The 18,294-nt window shown below is 44.7% G+C and overlaps 1 protein-coding gene and 1 pseudogene across 1 annotated transcript in view; both read left to right on the top strand.

The window, feature by feature from the left end:
- Positions 1 to 10,990, top strand: part of Rgsl1 (regulator of G protein signaling like 1) — a 68,896-nt gene extending 57,906 nt beyond the window's left edge. The window contains exons 17-22 of the mRNA XM_047519985.1: positions 2,256 to 2,430; positions 2,771 to 2,909; positions 3,148 to 3,272; positions 5,411 to 5,520; positions 9,814 to 9,903; positions 10,926 to 10,990. Coding sequence (XP_047375941.1) covers positions 2,256 to 2,430; positions 2,771 to 2,909; positions 3,148 to 3,272; positions 5,411 to 5,520; positions 9,814 to 9,903; positions 10,926 to 10,990 — 704 coding nt within the window. The remainder of the gene's footprint in view (positions 1 to 2,255; positions 2,431 to 2,770; positions 2,910 to 3,147; positions 3,273 to 5,410; positions 5,521 to 9,813; positions 9,904 to 10,925) is intronic.
- Positions 10,991 to 15,670: 4,680 nt separating this feature from the next.
- LOC124962080 (60 kDa heat shock protein, mitochondrial-like) lies at positions 15,671 to 17,871 on the top strand (annotated as a pseudogene).
- The last annotated feature ends 423 nt before the right edge of the window (positions 17,872 to 18,294 follow it).

The raw sequence follows: 18,294 nt of genomic DNA, 5'->3' as shown, positions 1-18,294 counted from the left end.
TTCCGTTCCCATTGGAACCTCTGCTCCATTCCTATTACTGATTTTCTTAGGCCAGTTTGTGCTTTTTGTTTTACCTGAGAAAACAGAAGCAACCGGAAGAGACCTTCTAGAGCTTTCTTCCACCACGTTGCCTGCTCGGCAACCCTGAACTCAATGCTCTCTCTTGTCACAGGGAGGAAGTGAGCAAGCTCCACTCGAATCTTCCCAAGGCCACTAATTGAGCCAGTTTTGCTGGTTCTCCTGCATGAGTTTAGGGGTTTTGTTTGTTTGTTTGTTTTTATTTTGCTTTGTGGTTGTTTCTGAATTAGCACCAATAATGGCCCAGTACCTCTCAACTAAAAATTAATAAGAATTTCTCCCTGGTATATATTCCCCTCCAGTTATCTGGCACATTTGTTCATTTCCCTTTTGAACGAAAACTCTCAAGAATTATGCATGTGGGCTGCTTTTTTTCTTTTTCTTTTCTTCCCATTTAATTTTAGATGACTTTCAAAAGTCACTCTTTAAACCGTAATTTGCATATTGCAAAATTCACCGGTTGTGAATGGGGGTGAGCGTTGGTGTGCAAGGGGGTGAGTGTTGGTGAATGCAGCTACTCCTGCAATCACGTTGTTGAATGTTTCTGTCACCACAAAGAATCGCTTCAAGCCCCTCGTTAGTCAGCATCCTCCCCTTTCTACTCCCACAGCCTGGCCTGGCAACCACTGATCTGCTTTCTCTCACTATAGTTTAGCCTTTTCTAGAATTTAGTATAAATGGAATCAAGCTAGCTCCTTTCACACAGCATAAGGCTGTTGAGAGTCCTCTGTGCTATCGTATGTCTCAGGAGTTCATTCCTTTTGGTTGCTGAGTAGTATTCCGCTGGACCATACCAAAACTTGTTTATCCATTCACCAATGGATAGATATTTGGGTTGTGTCCACTCTGGGGCTACTGTGAACAAAGCTGCTGTGAATATTGAAGCAGAAGTCTTTGTGTAGATATGTCATTTCTCTTAGGTGAATACCTAGGGGCAGAATTGCTGGGTCATGTGTTAACTGTGTGTTAACTTTATAAGAAAATTCCAGACTGTTTATCAATTCATGTTTTAGAATGTTTGCACTGACTATAATGTAAAGAATGCACTGCAAGGCAGCAAAACAGAGGAAGAACAGCCAGGGCAAGGACCAGGGTGAGGCCAGTGGCCATATAAGGCATATAGAAGTTAAGAAGGCTGTGACTGTCAGGGTCACACAAGGGCCAACTCTGCCCTCGTACCACCTTGAGTGAGGGTGTGTCCTTCAGGCCTGTGTCCTGTGCACCTCGGTCTCCTTACCTAGGCTGGACCCTGAGAACATTCGGGGATTTTTACAGTAACTGAAAGATGATGATAGTGGCTGGGAAAATGCAGAGATTGTAAGATAATAAATAGATCAGGGAGCAGGGGCCTTATCCGGTGCAGCAGTAGCCTTTAGGACCCAGCATAGAACCTGGGACAGAACAAGCGCTGGGTGCTGCGGTCACCTTCCCATCCCACATGTCCAAAAGGAATCCTGCTTGTACCACAGGGAGCACCACACCCACATCAGTCATGCCCGAAGGACCACAGAATAAAGGATTTGTAGAAAGGAGCGTGGACTCTAGAGATGGGCTAGACAGTTTTCTTAACCCCAGCCGGGCAACTAACCAGGGTCTGCTTGTCGGATCCAGCCTCTTCTCAGACATGAATCCCTGTGCGTGGATTTCTTTGGACATATCCTAGTTGAGAACTTTCTGAAACAATCCAAATATTCTAGAAACTTCTATGCTCTCCTTTATTTATTCTTACCTCTTTTCTACTCTAGCTCTCTACCCTCAGTTTCTTTAATACACTTTTTTGTTTTGCCTTTTCCTTTATGTTCTTTCCCCATTTACTCCAAATTGCTTCCTTGATAAGCAGAAGGTCAAGTCTGCATGTTCAGTTTTCACAGTCTCTGCAGAAACCTTAAGATTTAGCATAACTACACTTGCGATTCTATTTCACCTAGACAAGTTCCTTGAAAATATCATTTGGTGCTCAGTTGAGCCTTGTCACATCATCTGAGCAGATGAATTTTTCAGGAGCCCTTCAAGTCTAAGTAACAGGCTGTCGCCCAGTGGGAGGGAGTGACTATTTCAACAGGCTCAAAGGTGGGTCCACAGCTTCTTTCTTCACTGTAGTTATACCCAGGCTGAAAACTCCAGACTTAAGAGTGACTTCATCAAACCAGATTATAATTACTTCATCCCTCCCCCAGATTTCTCCACGTCACCCCATACATCGTTACGTCCAATCTCATTGTCCACAAATATCCGGAGTGCAGACCTGGAAAATGGAGATATGATCCTTATGAAGCGCCGTATATATGGCCACAGGGTCATCACCGTCAACTTTGCAATTAATGATTTATATTTCTTATCTGAAATGGAGAAGTAAGTTTCCCATCTCTCCTCCTCTCCTTCCTCCCCTGGCTTTCCATCCTTCAAACCTCCCAGCATAGAGTGGTTTGGTGTAAGAAGTGTAGTGATTTGGCCCTACCAAGCAGTAATCTCCTCAAATCTCCTTTAAAAAAACAAAAATGCATTTGAAAGAGTACTTAGCATGTCCTCTGTGCTCAGTTAATACTTGTCAATGAGTGCCTTAAGATTGAATGAAGTCACAACCTGGCCCAGAATTGACCCTGCCTTTTATAAGCCAGGAATGGGTCTGGCGCCCGCCACGGTCACTGCTCTCGTCTTCCCCTTGTGATTTCTTGCTTCATGTCTCTTTTAGATTTAATGATTTGGTGAGTTCGGCTTACATGCTGCAGGTCAACCGGACATACACTGAGAATGATATACAGCTGCTGCGGGCCAAGATTAACATTATCCAAAGGCTCTTCCTGAATTCCGACATCCCTCCAAGGCTGAGGGTAAGGAGGGATCCCACTCTCCTCTGCCATTCACCAAGAAGCATTTTCCCCATAATGACCCTGAAAGCTAATTGCCAGGCAGGTCCTAAGTCTTGGACCAACTCAATGTCCTATGAAGCAAGCCCACAGAAAGCTCTGCTTTCTGGAAAGGGGTGGTCTTGAGGGTCCTGGGGTCTTGGAGAGATGGCCTGCCTTTCCTGGAAGCTCTGTTGGTGACAGGCTCCCATTCTGTGGGTAGGTGAATATCTCTGAGTCCCAGAAGGAAGCCATCCTTGCTGCCGTTACAGAGGGCCACCTAGATCGGACCACCTTCCACGGGGCTGTCATGTCCGTCTTCCCCGTCATTATGTACTTCTGGAAAAGGTAACCATCTCCCTTTACCTGGCAACTGCCAAGTCAGGAAAACACACTTAGCTTTCTGGACAGACCGTTGTCTCCCTCTGGGCCTCTGGGGCTTGGTTTCCGGTTTGTGGGTAACAGGATGGTTCTTCTTCTCCTGCTTGCTGTACTTTGTCCCTTGCTGCACATTGAACACTGAATTGGAGGATGGAAGGCAGGGTGAGCCTGGGAACAGAACGCTAGTCCTCTGCTCTCCTCTTCCTGTGTGTGCTCAGAGTAAGAGTGTGAGCTTTCCTCAGGCCTGTGCTTCTCACCCAAGGGCGAAGAGGACCGTAGCTCCGTGGGGAGAAATGGTGTCAAAGCGGACGAACACAGCTGCTTGTGCTTGGGAGCCTCGTGCAGGGAGCCAGACAGAAGCATTTTATTGCTGTGTCCCAATTGTTACCACAGATAATCTGCTAAATATTTCCATTTTCAAGAGGAAGTAGAAATTCAATTTTATGACATCTCTTCCAAGGTTAAAGTGGCAAATGTGGCAACTAACTCAAAACAAAAACATGGCGAGGAGCCTACAAAGGTCAAAACATGAAAACGAACAAAATATCCACAGACCAAAGGCGACCCGTGGCCACTGACTCCTAACCTGCCCCAAGGTGTGCACTGGCAGACGGGCCTCAGTCCTCCCAAGTCTCCTGTGTTCTGCCACAGTCCCCGTTCATGTCTTCCACACAGTGTGTGGCAATGACAACTGTGCTATTTCCCCAGACGAGGCTAATGGGGATCATTATTTGACTCTGTCTCCTTAGTTTCCCTTCCTTCCTTCCCAAATGCGACGTTAGTAAAATAAAATTGTAAAATCTGCCTACCAATCACCAACCTTTATTTTAAAATCCCTAAAATAATAAATTATTTAAAACAGATTTATAGAAATATAAAAATCATAATCCATATTGGTATTTAATTAACCTTTCAAATACCAATTGCTATCTGATGGCACCTAATTTTAGTGTTCTCCTAATCAGGACTCAATAGAAACTCATCCTTTTTGGGGATTAGAAACTTCTGAAGAATGCTTCTCCTGGCTCAACTCAGTACTCAACTCCCCACTCCGTCTTAAGGAAGATTACAGTTGCTTCAGGAGGTTTTTAATCCTTAATCCTCTCGCAGTTGGTTCTTTACTTGCTTTATACACTTACAAAGAGATTCATGTTGTGCAAACTGTGTTCACGTATATTATCTCGAAGAAGCTGTTAACAGCGCTGTGAGGTGGGTGGGGCAAAGCATTATTACTCCTGTTTTACAGACGAGAAAACTGAGGCACAGCATAGTTAAGGGACTTGCCCAGGACCACTTGGTAAGTGGTAAAACCAGGATTAGAAACCAGTTCTCTTGGTCTCTTTCCAGCATAAGTAATGTACCTGTAGCATGTTGGAAGGTTGGTGGGGAGGAACACCGAGTGGCAGGTGGAATGGGACAAAGCAACTGGATAGCAGAGCTGCCCCTCAAGAGTGGCGAGGACCGCCGCAGGCAGGACTGCCCAGCCAAGGGAGCAAAGAGAATAGATCCAGCTTAGCCACGACTGGCCAAGGGGTCCAACCCAAGGACTAGCTGGGGGTAGGGTGGAGGGAAGGGCCCGGGGAGGAAACCATGGTGAATGCTCAGGGGTGCTAGGGAGCAACAGTTCTCAGGTCACAGTGATTCAGGAGCCTGAGGAGCCACAGTCTGTGCCAGAGAAAGGCCTGATGAGAATAAGGTAGGAGAGCCGGGACCTCAGGAAGGGGCAGATGGAGCACAGTCGGACATTCCGGCTGCACCAGCTGGGGCTAAATGAAGATTTTATAGTCAGACACTCAAGCAAGCGCCCTAAGAGTTAACCTCGCCCCAGCACGGTTGATTCTTTAGCAACTCCATTCACTGGTGGTTCCAGAAGAAAGTCCCAGTGTGCTGCCCAGGCCAGGCCCTTGCTGAAGTCAGGTCTGGACAGAGGAGACCTCAGCAGAAGGGTCTCTGAGAATAACACTGGAGGCCGGGCGCTCTGCTCTTCTCTGTTGGACACCCCACACTCCCATGAGGACTGGTCCCACTCAGGTTCCGCTTGCCTCTTCATTCTGGCCCCCAGCTGGTGGTTTTCTCCCTGTGACCCAAGGCCCTTCTGCCCACAGGTTTTGTATTTGGAAGGCTGCCCGCTCTTACTTGCAGTACACAGGAAAGTCGCTCAAAGATCGAAGAAGTGCTCCTAAACCTGTGTACAAAAGCTCTCCTGGGAGTGGAGGTAAGCACTCATCCTCACCCTCTGGCAACTTAGACTTGTGAAGAGAAAGCAGGGCCTGAAGAGCCAGCTGTCAGACTCACAGGGCACAGGGTGTTTGCTGGACAGTGGATAGCTCCTGAACTTGGTCCTTAGAGAAGCAGGAGGACTCAGGGAAAAGTATGTGTTATCTCTGGCTTCCAGTACTAGCAAGGGAATAGCCATCCATTACTGCTTCCCAGCACTGGCTCCCATGATGCTTCTGGGCATGGCTGCCACAGTCCACATGGTGGCACCTGGAGGCAGTGACCTGCTTCACTGCTGTTTAAGAGGCTCCCTGCCCCTACTATCTCCATTAAACCCTACCATTTGAAAACCACTTAATTTAAAGAGTTAAGTGAGGAAAAAATTTAAAATTGTATTAGTGGCATAGTTTTAATATGATACATATTTATATATAGCTATCTTGTTACAGTTACATGTAATTGTATAAAAGCATAGGAAAAAACTTAGAAATAAAGATAAAAGTGTCAACAGAGTTATCTTTTGAAGGTGTGATTGTGAGGGATTAATTAATCTATATATATCTATATAGATTAATCTATATAGATTATTCTGTATATTTATTAATCTATATATCATATAATCATGTATTATTCATATACTTATTTAAAATTATACATAATAAATAGCATTGTAATATATCACACTATTTAAAATATATTATTAATGTTCATTTAAATATAAATAAGTGTATGTACTTATTTAAGCATATACTTAAGTAAGTATATATTTATAAATAAGTATAAAGTATATATTTTATAAAATATTATATTTATTATTTAAATAAATAAGCATATATATCCCTTCTTATATATGTATACTTATTTATAAATATTTGCAAATAAATACATTTATTATATATAATCTATATATATGTGTAATCGTGTACACACACACACACACACACACACACACACACGTTTTCTTGGCACAAAGCCATTAAACCCAGTCCCTTTCCTAAAATGGAAATACAACTAAGATTAGTACTTTAGTGCAAGGGAATTTTAATGAAGAGAGGAGTGTGGGACGGGTCAGTGCACAGTGAGGACAAAGTTGGATGTCTCTCAGTGGAAAGTTCTAAAAATCAGCTGTGAATCTAGGGATAAGACTAGCATCAGAACAAAACCAGGGGTAGGACAGGAATATTAAAAACAGGAACTTGGTCCCATGATGGAGCAGAACATTCTCTTGATTTGGCTGAAACCTGCTTTATTCTCAGATCCATTTTCCCAGACCCCTATCCCTGCTAGACCTATCCCTGCTCCCATGTCAGCTCTCACATACCTACGTCACACCTGCTTCTTAGCTTGCTGGCCAAGGCCCTCGGGAACAGCCGGGGAGGTGACCCTGGGCCCGCGCAGGGCCTGACTCCTGCTCCTCTGATAGGACTCTAGCCCCTAGGAAGCCCATCACCTGCCTCCCTGGCTGAAGCTGCACAGTGGATGCCACCTCAGTAGCCTTGTGCCTTGCAAAATGTTAGGTCAGCAGCCAGAAATCAGGAACCTCTTCAATACGTGGGGCAAAGTGTCCTTGTGGACAAGAGGGCTTATTTAGGATGGGGGTGAGGGAGATGTAGAAGGACTTACGCAGCAAGGGCATGATGTTGAGTGAGGAAGTCGGGCCAGGGGCAGAACAAAGGAGCCTGGAGAGGGTCTTCTGATGAGGGCAACTTCCTGGTTGACGAAAGTGCTCGTGGACACAAGGAGGGACCCAATCAGACAGACATTTCCGTACTTGTGCTCCAAGGTGGGGGATCCAATAGAAAAACTAAAACAGGCATGTGGACAGAGGGGGCACCGATCAATAATAGTGAGGAGAGCACGGACGGGGAAGAGATAAGGAAAGGAAGACATTCCAGAGACCATGAAAAGAACAAGCCACGGGAGAAGTCTCTGTCACTTTTGCAATAAACCTGCTGCTTGCCTGCTGTCTCTGTCCTGTTCTTCAATTCTTTGCTGAATGGAGACAATGAACCCAGCAACCCCAGGCGGTAACAGAACTGGGGGCTCGTCCGAGATAGAAACCATCAAATCAAAGGTTAGTAACAATCATGCTAAATAGTTGATGAGACCTGGAAAGTGACCACTGATCAGCCATCACTTCTGTGGCTCTTTGAGGCCAGGAAGCCCCCAGCCAGGACTAGCACTGCCGAATTCCCAGACCGACTGGTTTTTTTTCTCCTTCTCACCTCTCAGACAGAAACACGAATAATGGGCCCCACAGTCCACGACAGAATCAGCAACATTTCTTTTCCTCCTTATGGGAACACCACATGTCAGTTGAGACAAAGTCGCTCCTAATTCACATTTCCTTATGTGGAGATCTTGTCCCTCTTATCAGAATAGTTACCCCTGATCAAATGGTTCTGTAAAAGAGGACTCCCTAAAAGAGGACTTTTCATAACCTCAATCCAACTTCTTTCTTACCTGAGATAGTGGAAAGACCTTTCCATTCTTGTGAAGAAGATTTAATGTTAACTTGTGCAGCCAGACCAGATATATCTGATCATCCTATAGCTAATCCTGATCTCACTCTATACACCCATGGGAGTTCATCCGTGATTGATGGGACTTGGAGATCCAGATATGCAATAGGCACAGATTTTGAGGTTCTTGAGTCAGGGTCACTTCCTACTAATTACCAGTGCTTAGCTGGCAGAATTAGTTACCCTCACCTGGGCACTGGAGTTTTCTAAAGATGAGAGAGTCAATAGATTCTAAATATGCCTTCCATATACTTCAAGCTCACAAAGCTACCCGGAAAGAGCAAGGATTGCTTATTGCTAGAGGCGATTCTGTTAAGCATGCCAAGGAGAGTCTTTGCCTCTTAGAGGCGATCTTCCTGCCCTCTCAGGTAGCAGTTATCCATGTTCCTGGACATCACAAGGGAGAGAACACACTAACTAAAGGAAATAGGACAGCAGATGTAGCAGCCAAGGCAGTTGCTTTACAGGGTTCCACAGTTGCCCTTCTCCTATGGGAAAATTCTTTTCTGTCCTCTGAATGCCCTCAGTACTCGATGGAAGAGGCTCAACAGGCTGTAACACAAGGATACCAACTAGATCATAGAGGATGATACAACAAAACTTCAGATGGTATTACAAACGGAGACCCTAATGGACATCACTCCAGACTTCTAACACGGACCCACTGAGAGACCCACTGAGGTGTATCATCAGTGTTGGCCTCTGGACCAGCCTGCTGCTTCCCTCTTGCCCTAGAACTTCCTCAGAAGGATATCCTGATTACTCTAATGACACCCCTTGTCAGCCTGAAATAGCTAAAGCAGTCATCAACCCAACTTCCAAGAGTAATCAGGGTATTCACTGAGATGGGAACTGGAGATATAGAAGGGCTCAGGCAGTCAGGGCAAGATGGCGAGCACGGAAGTCAGGGCAAAACAAAGGAGCCTGGAGAAGGTCTTCTAATGAGGTCAACTTCCTGGTTAACAGAAGTGCTCGTGGGCACAACGGGTGGACCCAGTCAGATACTTTTGTACTTGTGCTCCAAGGTGGGGGATCCGATAGAAAAACTAAAACAGGCGTGTGGACAGAGGGGACACGGATCAATAATAGTGAGGAGAGTATGGACAGGGGAGGAGATAAGGAAAGGAAGAAATTCCAGAGACCATGAAAAGAACAAGCCAAAACTCCTCCACCAGATTCCAGGGCCCTTCTCTTCGGAGAAGTCTATCTCTGTCACTTTTGCAATAAACCTGCTGCTTGCCTGCTGTCTCTGTGTCCTGTTCTTCAATTCTTTGTGGAATGGAGACATGGACCCAGCACCCCTAGACAGTGTCAGGTGGGGATGGAGGACAACAAAGAAAATGGAAAGGGTTAAAGAGAGAGAAGCAGATAGGCAAGGCAAGTAATCCATATTCATGCAGAGAAGGAGACCGTGCTCTCTAGTGGTAACCGAAGAGCTCCCAGCCTCCGGCATATTTACTGTAACTAAGTTCAGCGAAGTAAATCCCTAAATCTTCTCTGATATCAAAAGAGAGAAGGCAGTAATGGAATTTCCAGAATTAAGGAATCAGGGTCCAGACCCAGAGAATCCTCAAATGGGTTGAGGGACTTTGAGGATTCTTCCCACTCAGTGCTGGATTTAAGATACAAAGGTTTGTATTTAGATCATGTCTTATCACTTACATCCTGCAATGTGAGAAATGTTAGAGAAGGGCTTTTTGCTTGCTTAGGAAGATTCATCATCTTAGGTGTCGTAGGGTTTTTAACATACTCCTTTCCTCCTTCCCCAGGAGACCAAGGCATCCTAAGGTTCACCCTGCTCAGAGGTGTGGAGTGGTTTGGGCCTCAACAGCGAGGGGATACAAGTTCAGTCCAAAATTGTGAGTTGGAAATCCATTGCTCTCAAGAGTCCACTACTACTCAATTAGAGGCTGGCCTAGGCCAACTGGGCCTACCCACTTAATTGATGAGAAGGAAACTGAGACCCCAAAGCAGAAAGTGACTTGCTCGAGGTTGTGAGCTTGTGAGTGGCAGAGATGGGGAGAAAAGTGGTTCTTCCTGGCCTACTTCCTGGGCTCCACACACAACTATTATCTGAATAATTGTGTTTTCTTGATTCTTCTTTAGCCCCTTGACACAGCTACCTTCAGCTTCTCTCTGTCTCTGCTAACTCTTCTGCCCAATTCAGGCATGAGGCACAAGCCTTAAGAGACTACCAGTAGCTATTTCCCCACACACCAAGACCAACTGCTGGCTTGAACAGTGCTTCTGTCCTATGTGTCCTCTTTCTGGAGGCTCCTGCTACTGACTTCTCATCCCTGTAGCAAACCCCATGGTCCTTGCCTACCGTGTTGGGGGCATGTTATATCTTTTCCCCCCAGTTTTATTGACAAAGAGTCAACCCCACTCTGAAGCAGTAGACCTACCTAGTTTCCATATGACCTCTCCCAATAAACCTTTCCTTTCTATACTAATGATCAGTTTTTAATTGGAAAAGAAGGTGGGGATACTGATTTTCTGCTTCTCATAGGCATGAAATGCCAGCTTGAATGAACTGCACTTTGTATGTTCTGTCATAACTAAATGGGGGAGGTCACTATGGAATGTTGCCCAGGACCCTTGGGGTCCAAACAGTCCTAAGGTCTTGTGAGTCTAGAGTTCATCTGGCCTAATCTTATTTTACTTCCCTGTGTCTATATAGTAGAGACAAAAAATAATACAGCATGAAAACCAGATCTCCTGAATATCTCTGGAACATCACGGTTCTACCCTTACTTTCCCAACACCTCCCCTGGAGGGTTCCCTGGAAGTTCTCCTGAATGTTCCTCCCCAGACTACAGGTCCCCAAGTGATGGAGTCTGTGTCATGAGTTTTAACCAAGTTTTTCTTTGTATTTGTCTAGCTTCATCTGGCAACCTTACCCAACTGAGAACATCTTCCGTGCAGCTGTTTCCTGTCCAGGGGTAGGCATAAGCTGGAAATCTTCAGTTCAGAGGTGCTCTGTCCAAGAATACAATGGGAGATGAAATAGACTCCGCATTCCAACACTCCCACATGTAGAACCTGGCTGACCTTGCTGCTTCTGCGGGGCACCTGGAATAGGGTCAGCTAGGGAGGGAATTCTCTGAGGGGGGTCCTTGCTCACCTTGAACTGGGACAGGCACTTTTAGGAAGCTGGAGTCCCTGCCCCACTTTCTAACAGAACACTATTGCTGAAGAAAGAGTGTTCCAGATGATTATTCCCAACCTCCCACTTGATCTAGCTCTTTAGGATAAGATGTGTAAGGTAGGAAAGAAAGCAAAGCTGTGCTCTGTGGCAGGACATTGGCAATAAGGATAGAAAGGATTTGAGCCTACCAAAATCAGATTCAGTCCAACTCACTTCTGTGCAGTCATCAAAAGTGAAACTGATGCTAAGTTAGGGTTCAGGGGTCATGGAAACCACAGCCGAGCAGAGGTGCTTGAAGTTCAAGGTTATAGACAGCACCTCCGAGGATGGCAGGCCTATTTTCTTGGCAACCATTCCACTTTCTCTGACCAACTTCAAAGCTCCAGTAAAGACTTGGAGCTTCCTGGGTGTCATTGGCTAGTGGTGGTGCCTGGGAATCATCTGGGTAACTCTGAAGCTCTTTACACTGGGAAAGAAATGCATAGTCTTAGAGGTTAAAAACTGTGGGAAGATGAGAATGAGCCTCCGGGAAGCCCCATCCTGAAGGCAAGGAGTTCTAGGTCTGGCCATGGTTATTTCTTAGAAAAAAAAAAAAATGACAATAAACTAGAAGACAGAACAACTCCAGTCGTCTTGTTGCCATTGTGATAACTGGCTATTCTTTCTCTCCTTTGAGACAAAAATTGCCCCAACCCAAAAAGAAAAATAATCAAGTCAAGCCCCACTGAGGCAAATCATCTCTCAGAGGCCTCCCAACGCTAGCAGAACCTTTTCTGGTCAGAAATGAAATGCCCTGTGCCATCTACCCCTAGAAAAATCAAGAAGTGACTAGAACAACAGCTCAGACATGGCAGAAGCATACTGTAGTGGGTAAGATGTGGGCAGAGAGCATAAGAGAGTGCTCCTGGCCTCGCTGAGCCTGAGAGTCCTCTTGGAGATGGTCTTTCCACAGTGAGCTGGGCTCCTGGGCTCTCAGGCTCACTCTGCAGCTGCATGGCCCTGTGCGAACCCTGGCTCAGGGTTGTTAAAGAATCGCGTGACCAATGGGTGGAAATGTCATTGAACACAATGGGAAGCAAGGGACTGTTATTCTCAGCAGCAATAACAGAGGGGGGTCTTTTAATGCTGAAATCTCTCATCCATTGTCTCAGTAAGTCATCACAACCACCCTCTGAGCAACCATGTCAGAAGTCAATTGTTTTCAAAGAGATGAAGAAAAAACTGATGCACAGAGAAGGCAAGTCACTTTCCCAAGATCACTTGGGATCTTGATAAATGGCAGTCTGCACACTCTTCTGCTCCTGTTCTATGGTAGCCACCCATGCAAACTTTCATGCCCAATAGATAGCTCTGCCCTGGAATTCTGCTCACTTGCTGACTCATAGGTTCCTTGTAAAGTTATTAACCTAAAGACTTGAACACTAGTCTTAATGTTTAGAGTAACTAGGCTCATTTTCTATCTTTTAAAAAACGTCACAAGTACAATGGCATGGTTCCCTGAACAGTCTCAGACCTGGAGATAACTGAGGAGAGGTTGGCTTGACATCTCTGTAGGTTGCAGAATTCAGCAGGACTAGAAATCTTATTGGAGAGTCCTTTCAATTTTCCAGCCAAAGTGCACTGCTAGGCTGATGTGCTTTATTTCCTAGACTTTTCCAAAAGATGAAAATGTTGTGATGTCCAAACAGGGCTGACATCACCTAGTGGGGCTGTCATTTCAGGAAGTCCTAGACTGTGGGCAGACAAGACTTCAGAGGAGGTGTGGGGTATGCAAGGAAGCTGGGGGTGCCTTGGGGCTCCAGGAAGAAGGCCCAGCCAGGCAAGCATTCCAGAGGAAGGCCTCGAAGCAGCAAATGAGGACAGAGGCAGGTCTCCAAAGCAGGACTTCAGTTAATCAAAGGAAAAGTGGTTAAGAAAAAGAATACCTAAAAATCAGGCCAAGACTTAGACGTGATGCCGGGAAAGGAAAGGAGAAGAGTCCAGTTATGGAACTGAGGTACCAGGAAAGAGCTTGATCAACAAGGAACAAGTCAATGGGCCATGGTGGTGCACACCTCTAATCCCAGTGGTTCCAGAGGCTGAGGCAGGAGGATCGCAGGTTCAAAGTCAACCTCTAAGCTGACCTCTGTAATTTAGTGAGGCCCTCAGCAACTTAGAGAGACCCCACCTCAAAATAAAATAAAAAGAGCTGGAGATGTGACTCAGAGGGTAAAGCACCCCTGAGTTCAATCCCCCAGGACCAAAAAAAAAAAAAAAAAAGAAGCATATCAAGAGCCCTGCTCATTGGACTACAGAGAATGTAAAGCCAGCAACAAGGTGATTGATCCAGTAAAATACTGACCCAGGGTCACATGCCTAAAAGCCCTCAGGTATGGGACTCAGGCATGGCTGAACCCACAGATTGACAGGAGGCAGATTCAACTCAAGAATGAAAAAGGAGTGTAACTGACTCACTTTAAACTGAGTTTTCCCATTTCTTAATTGCCTCCCTCTCCACATTCACCTTGAGTATACACAGATGCAGGTATGGAAGGACACACAACCAAATTATTTAAAAGGGCTGGTGACACTTGCTAGGACCACCCCCAGATAGGAAAAGAATCTGCTCTTTCATCAAGCCTTGTTGATTACTTCTTCAGATTTCTCATACTGTCACTTGAGAGATGCCAGTTCTAACATGTTCTAACACCAGTTTAGGTTGCTATCACAAAGGTGATCCCCTAGAGAGTGCAGGAGGTGACATAAATGAGTAAAGCAGCCCATGAGAGGCAACAGGGAGTGGTAGAGACTGTGGTAAACTTAAGAACATGTCTTTAAGGGGACCGTGACAACCAGCTCTGGCCAGCCAACCCCGCCCACCTTCTATTTAGGAAAAAAAAAAGAAAGAGAAGTCTAACCTGGGACTCACTGGGCTGATGTCACGGTGTCAGTAGGGATGTGTTCCTTCCTGGGAAGTCCTGGGATGGAGCCTCTTCCTTGCTGATTCAAGTTGCTGGCAAAACCCAGTCCTCGCAGGAGTAGCTATGAGATCCCTTTGCTGGCATCATCTCAAGCCATTCGCAGTCACTCAGAAGCCACCTGCATTTCTTAGCTCATGGCCTCCTTCCTCCTTTCCTCCCCCATCTTTAGGATCAGTGCTGGCAAATCAAGTTCCTCTCATGCTTTCAGTTTCTCCTGCCTCTACCACCTCACTCCTCTCCTCCTTCCTCCTCTGCCTCCCAAATACCCTTGTAAGAGCCCCTGGATAATCCAGGATAATCTCTGTTTTAAGGTTCTTATCCTTGATTCCATCTCCCAAATTCCTTTTTCCATATAAGGCAGCATATTAATGGGTTTCAGGGATTAGGTGTGGCCACAACAAAGACTGCCTACTACAGTCCTTAGAATAACCTCCCTAGAAAAGAAAAGAATGTGGAACTCAGAATCAGGACTCCGATGCCATCACTGCTCCGAGACCCTTGGGAACACCACTGTCTTCTTGCCATATCTTTCTGATTATCCTTTCTCAGTCTCCTTAACTTCTCCTGCTTCTTCCACTGATATTGGGCTCCCATGACTCTACTGTTGAATTTCTCTTCTTACAATGCACATTCTCCCATTGGATAGAAACCCCTACTCCCCATATCTCCTCCAAGCTTAGAATCCGAATTTCCCATTACATCATGGGACAGTACAAATTTAATAGATCCCAAACTGGATTTGGCTCCTTCACTCCATTTCTCAAGCCCAGATAGAAAACATAAGCATCATTTTCAGCACATCCCACAGCCTTGCCTCCTGCACTTCAGCTGTGGAAGCAGGAAGTCCTAGTGATTTGGTCCTGGAGGTATCTTTCTATCCAGCCTAGTTCACCTGTGTCACCAGCACTGGGAAGTCACCTACTAGTCTTAGCCTCTTTGCTCCTCTCTCCACACACACCCAACACATTCTACTTCACCCCACACCTCAAGACCAACTCTGATCTGTTCCATGTAGAAAACTATGTATCCCCCTTCTTTTCCTGAATGAAAAAACTTCCATTCTTTTTTGGAGAACACAAGGCCATGGATAATGTGACCCCAATGCAAGCTTCCAGGTTCATTTCTTTCTTTTCCCTCTCTCTCTCCTCTCTCTCTTTCTCTCTCTCCAACAAACATGATTGTCTAAAATGCCCTTTCCTTCCATAGTCCTCCTGGTGACATCAGTCGTATTCAGCAACATGAAAATCAATTCCCATGGAAAAATCACAATGTAGAATTAAGCAAACCCATGAATTAGTTTTGAGTTGAAAAAAGAAAAATTAATGTATATCCTTGTTTGACTAAGGAAAAATGGGATCACTTGAATACATAGAATAAGATTTTTCTAAATCACATGACACAGACCTGGAGTGTGACTCCTTCAGCCTGAGACCACCTCCATAAGAGACCTGAGATAGCCCTCACTCACCCCAGACGGCCTGCCTTGCCGCGTGCACTCGCTGCCAACGCCCCGCAGAAATGCTTCCATTACCCACAGTCCTTCGCCAGATGAGACCAGTGTCTAGGGCACTGGCTCCTCATCTCACTCGGGCTTATGCCAAAGATGTAAAATTTGGTGCGGTTGCGCGAGCCTTAATGCTTCAAGGTGTAGACCTTTTAGCCGATGCTGTAACTGTTACAATGGGGCCAAAGGGAAAAACGGTAATTACTGAACAGAGTTGGGGAAGTCCCAAAGTAACAAAAGATGGTGTGACTGTTGCAAAGTCAATTGATTTAAAGGATAAATACAAAAATATTGGAGCTAAACTTGTTCAGGATGTTGCCAATAACACAAATGAAGAGACCGGGGATGGTACCACCACTGCTACTGTACTGGCACGCTCTATTGCGAAGGAAGGCTTCGAGAAGATTAGCAAAGGTGCTAATCCTGTGGAAATCAGAAGAGGTGTGATGTTAGCCATTGATGCTGTAATTGAGGAACTTAAGAAGCAGTCTAAACCTGTGACAACTCCTGAAGAAATTGCCCAGGTTGCTACGATATCTGCAAATGGAGACAAAGAAATTGGCAACATCATTTCTGACGCAATGAAAAAGGTTGGAAGAAAGGGTGCGATCACAGTAAAGGATGGAAAAACACTCAATGATGAATTAGAAATTATCGAAGGCATGAAGTTTGATCGAGGTTATATTTCTCCCTACTTCATTAATACATCAAAAGGTCAGAAATGTGAATTCCAGGATGCTTATGTTCTATTGAGTGAAAAGAAAATATCTAGTGTCCAGTCCATCGTACCTGCTCTTGAAATTGCCAATGCTCACCAGAAACCCTTGGTCATAATTGCTGAAGATGTTGATGGAGAAGCTCTAAGTACACTTGTTTTGAACAGGCTAAAAGTTGGTCTTCAGGTTGTTGCAGTTAAAGCTCCAGGTTTTGGTGACAACAGAAAAAAACCAACTTAAAGATATGGCTATTGCTACTGGGGGCAGTGTTTGGTGAGGAGGGTTTGACCCTAAATATTGGAGATGTTCAGCCTCACGACTTAGGAAAAGTTGGAGAGGTCATTGTCACCAAAGATGATGCCATGCTTTTGAAAGGAAAAGGTGATAAAGCTCAAATTGAAAAGCGTATTCAAGAAATTGCAGAACAATTAGAAACCACAACTAGTGAATATGAAAAGGAAAAACTAAATGAACGACTGGCAAAACTTTCAGATGGAGTAGCTGTGCTGAAGGTTGGTGGGACAAGTGATGTCGAAGTGAATGAAAAGAAAGACAGAGTTACAGATGCCCTCAATGCTGCAAGAGCTGCTGTTGAAGAAGGCGTTGTTCTGGGTGGGGGTTGTGCTCTGCTTCGGTGCATTCCAGTCTTGGACTCACTAACTCCAGCTAATGAAGATCAAAAAATTGGCATAGAAATCATTAAAAGAACACTCAAAATTCCTGCAATGACCATTGCTAAGAATGCAGGTGTTGAAGGATCTCTGATAGTTGAGAAAATTCTGCAGAGTTCCTCAGAAGTTGGTTATGATGCTATGCTTGGAGATTTTGTGAATATGGTGGAAAAAGGAATCACTGACCCAACAAAGGTTGTAAGAACTGCTCTACTGGATGCTGCTGGAGTTGCTTCTCTGTTAACTACAGCAGAAGTTGTAGTTACAGAAATTCCTAAAGAGGAAAAGGACCCTGGAATGGGTGCAATGGGTGGAATGGGAGGTGGTATGGGAGGTGGCATGTTCTAACTCTCAGAATAATGCTTTACCATTATTAATGAACTGTGACAGGAAGCTCAAGGCAGGGTTCCTCACCAATAACTTCAGAGAAGTCAGTGAAGAAAATGACTGAAGAAAAGGCTGGTTGATGTTTAAGAAAATCACTATAACCATCAGTTACTGGTTTCAGTTGACAACATATAATGGTTTACTGCTGTCATTGTCCATGCCTACAGATAATTTATTTTGTATTTTTGAATAAAAAGACATTTGTACATTCCTGATACTGGGTGCAAGAGCCATGTACCAGTGTACTGCTTTCAACTTAAATCACTGAGGCATTTCTACTACTATTCTGCTAAAAACAGGATTTTAGTGCTTGCCATCATCAGATGAGAAGTTCAGAAGCAGCCTTTCTGGAGAATAAGAATAATTGTGTACAAAGTAGAAGAAATATCCAATTATGTGCAACCTTTGTGTAATAAAAATTTGTTTAAAGTTAAAAAAAAAGAGACTTGAGATAAAGGAGAAAATAATAAAATAATGGTCTGATTTGGAGGGAGCAAAGAGTAGAAAGTGTGACTTATACTAATGATCCCGCTTTTATTAACAGGATAAATAGTGATCTTACACCCTTACAGACCTAGATCACGTACTTTTGAGGACAGAGGTGTGTCCTGTTTTTCTCTGTACCGCCAGCACTGAACACTGTGGCATGCATGTACTAGTTGCCCCGTCGGTATGTATTGCATGCATGAGTGAATGGATTGTGCAGGTTGCTGGGAATGTAGAAGAAACAGACTGTGAAGTTTATGCCTTTGGTGACCTTAGGCAGTGCTATTACCAGAAAATCAAATCAACCGTCAAGTACAATTGTGATAGCACAAGAAAGAAGAAATATCAAATGCTGTTTTCTTTTTTTTTTTAATTTAA

Source organism: Sciurus carolinensis, chromosome 12 (assembly GCF_902686445.1).
Source record: "Sciurus carolinensis chromosome 12, mSciCar1.2, whole genome shotgun sequence".
Classification (NCBI taxonomy): domain Eukaryota; kingdom Metazoa; phylum Chordata; class Mammalia; order Rodentia; family Sciuridae; genus Sciurus; species Sciurus carolinensis.
The sequence above is the reverse complement of the archived record's forward strand: the minus strand, read 5'-3'. Positions and strand labels throughout refer to the sequence as shown.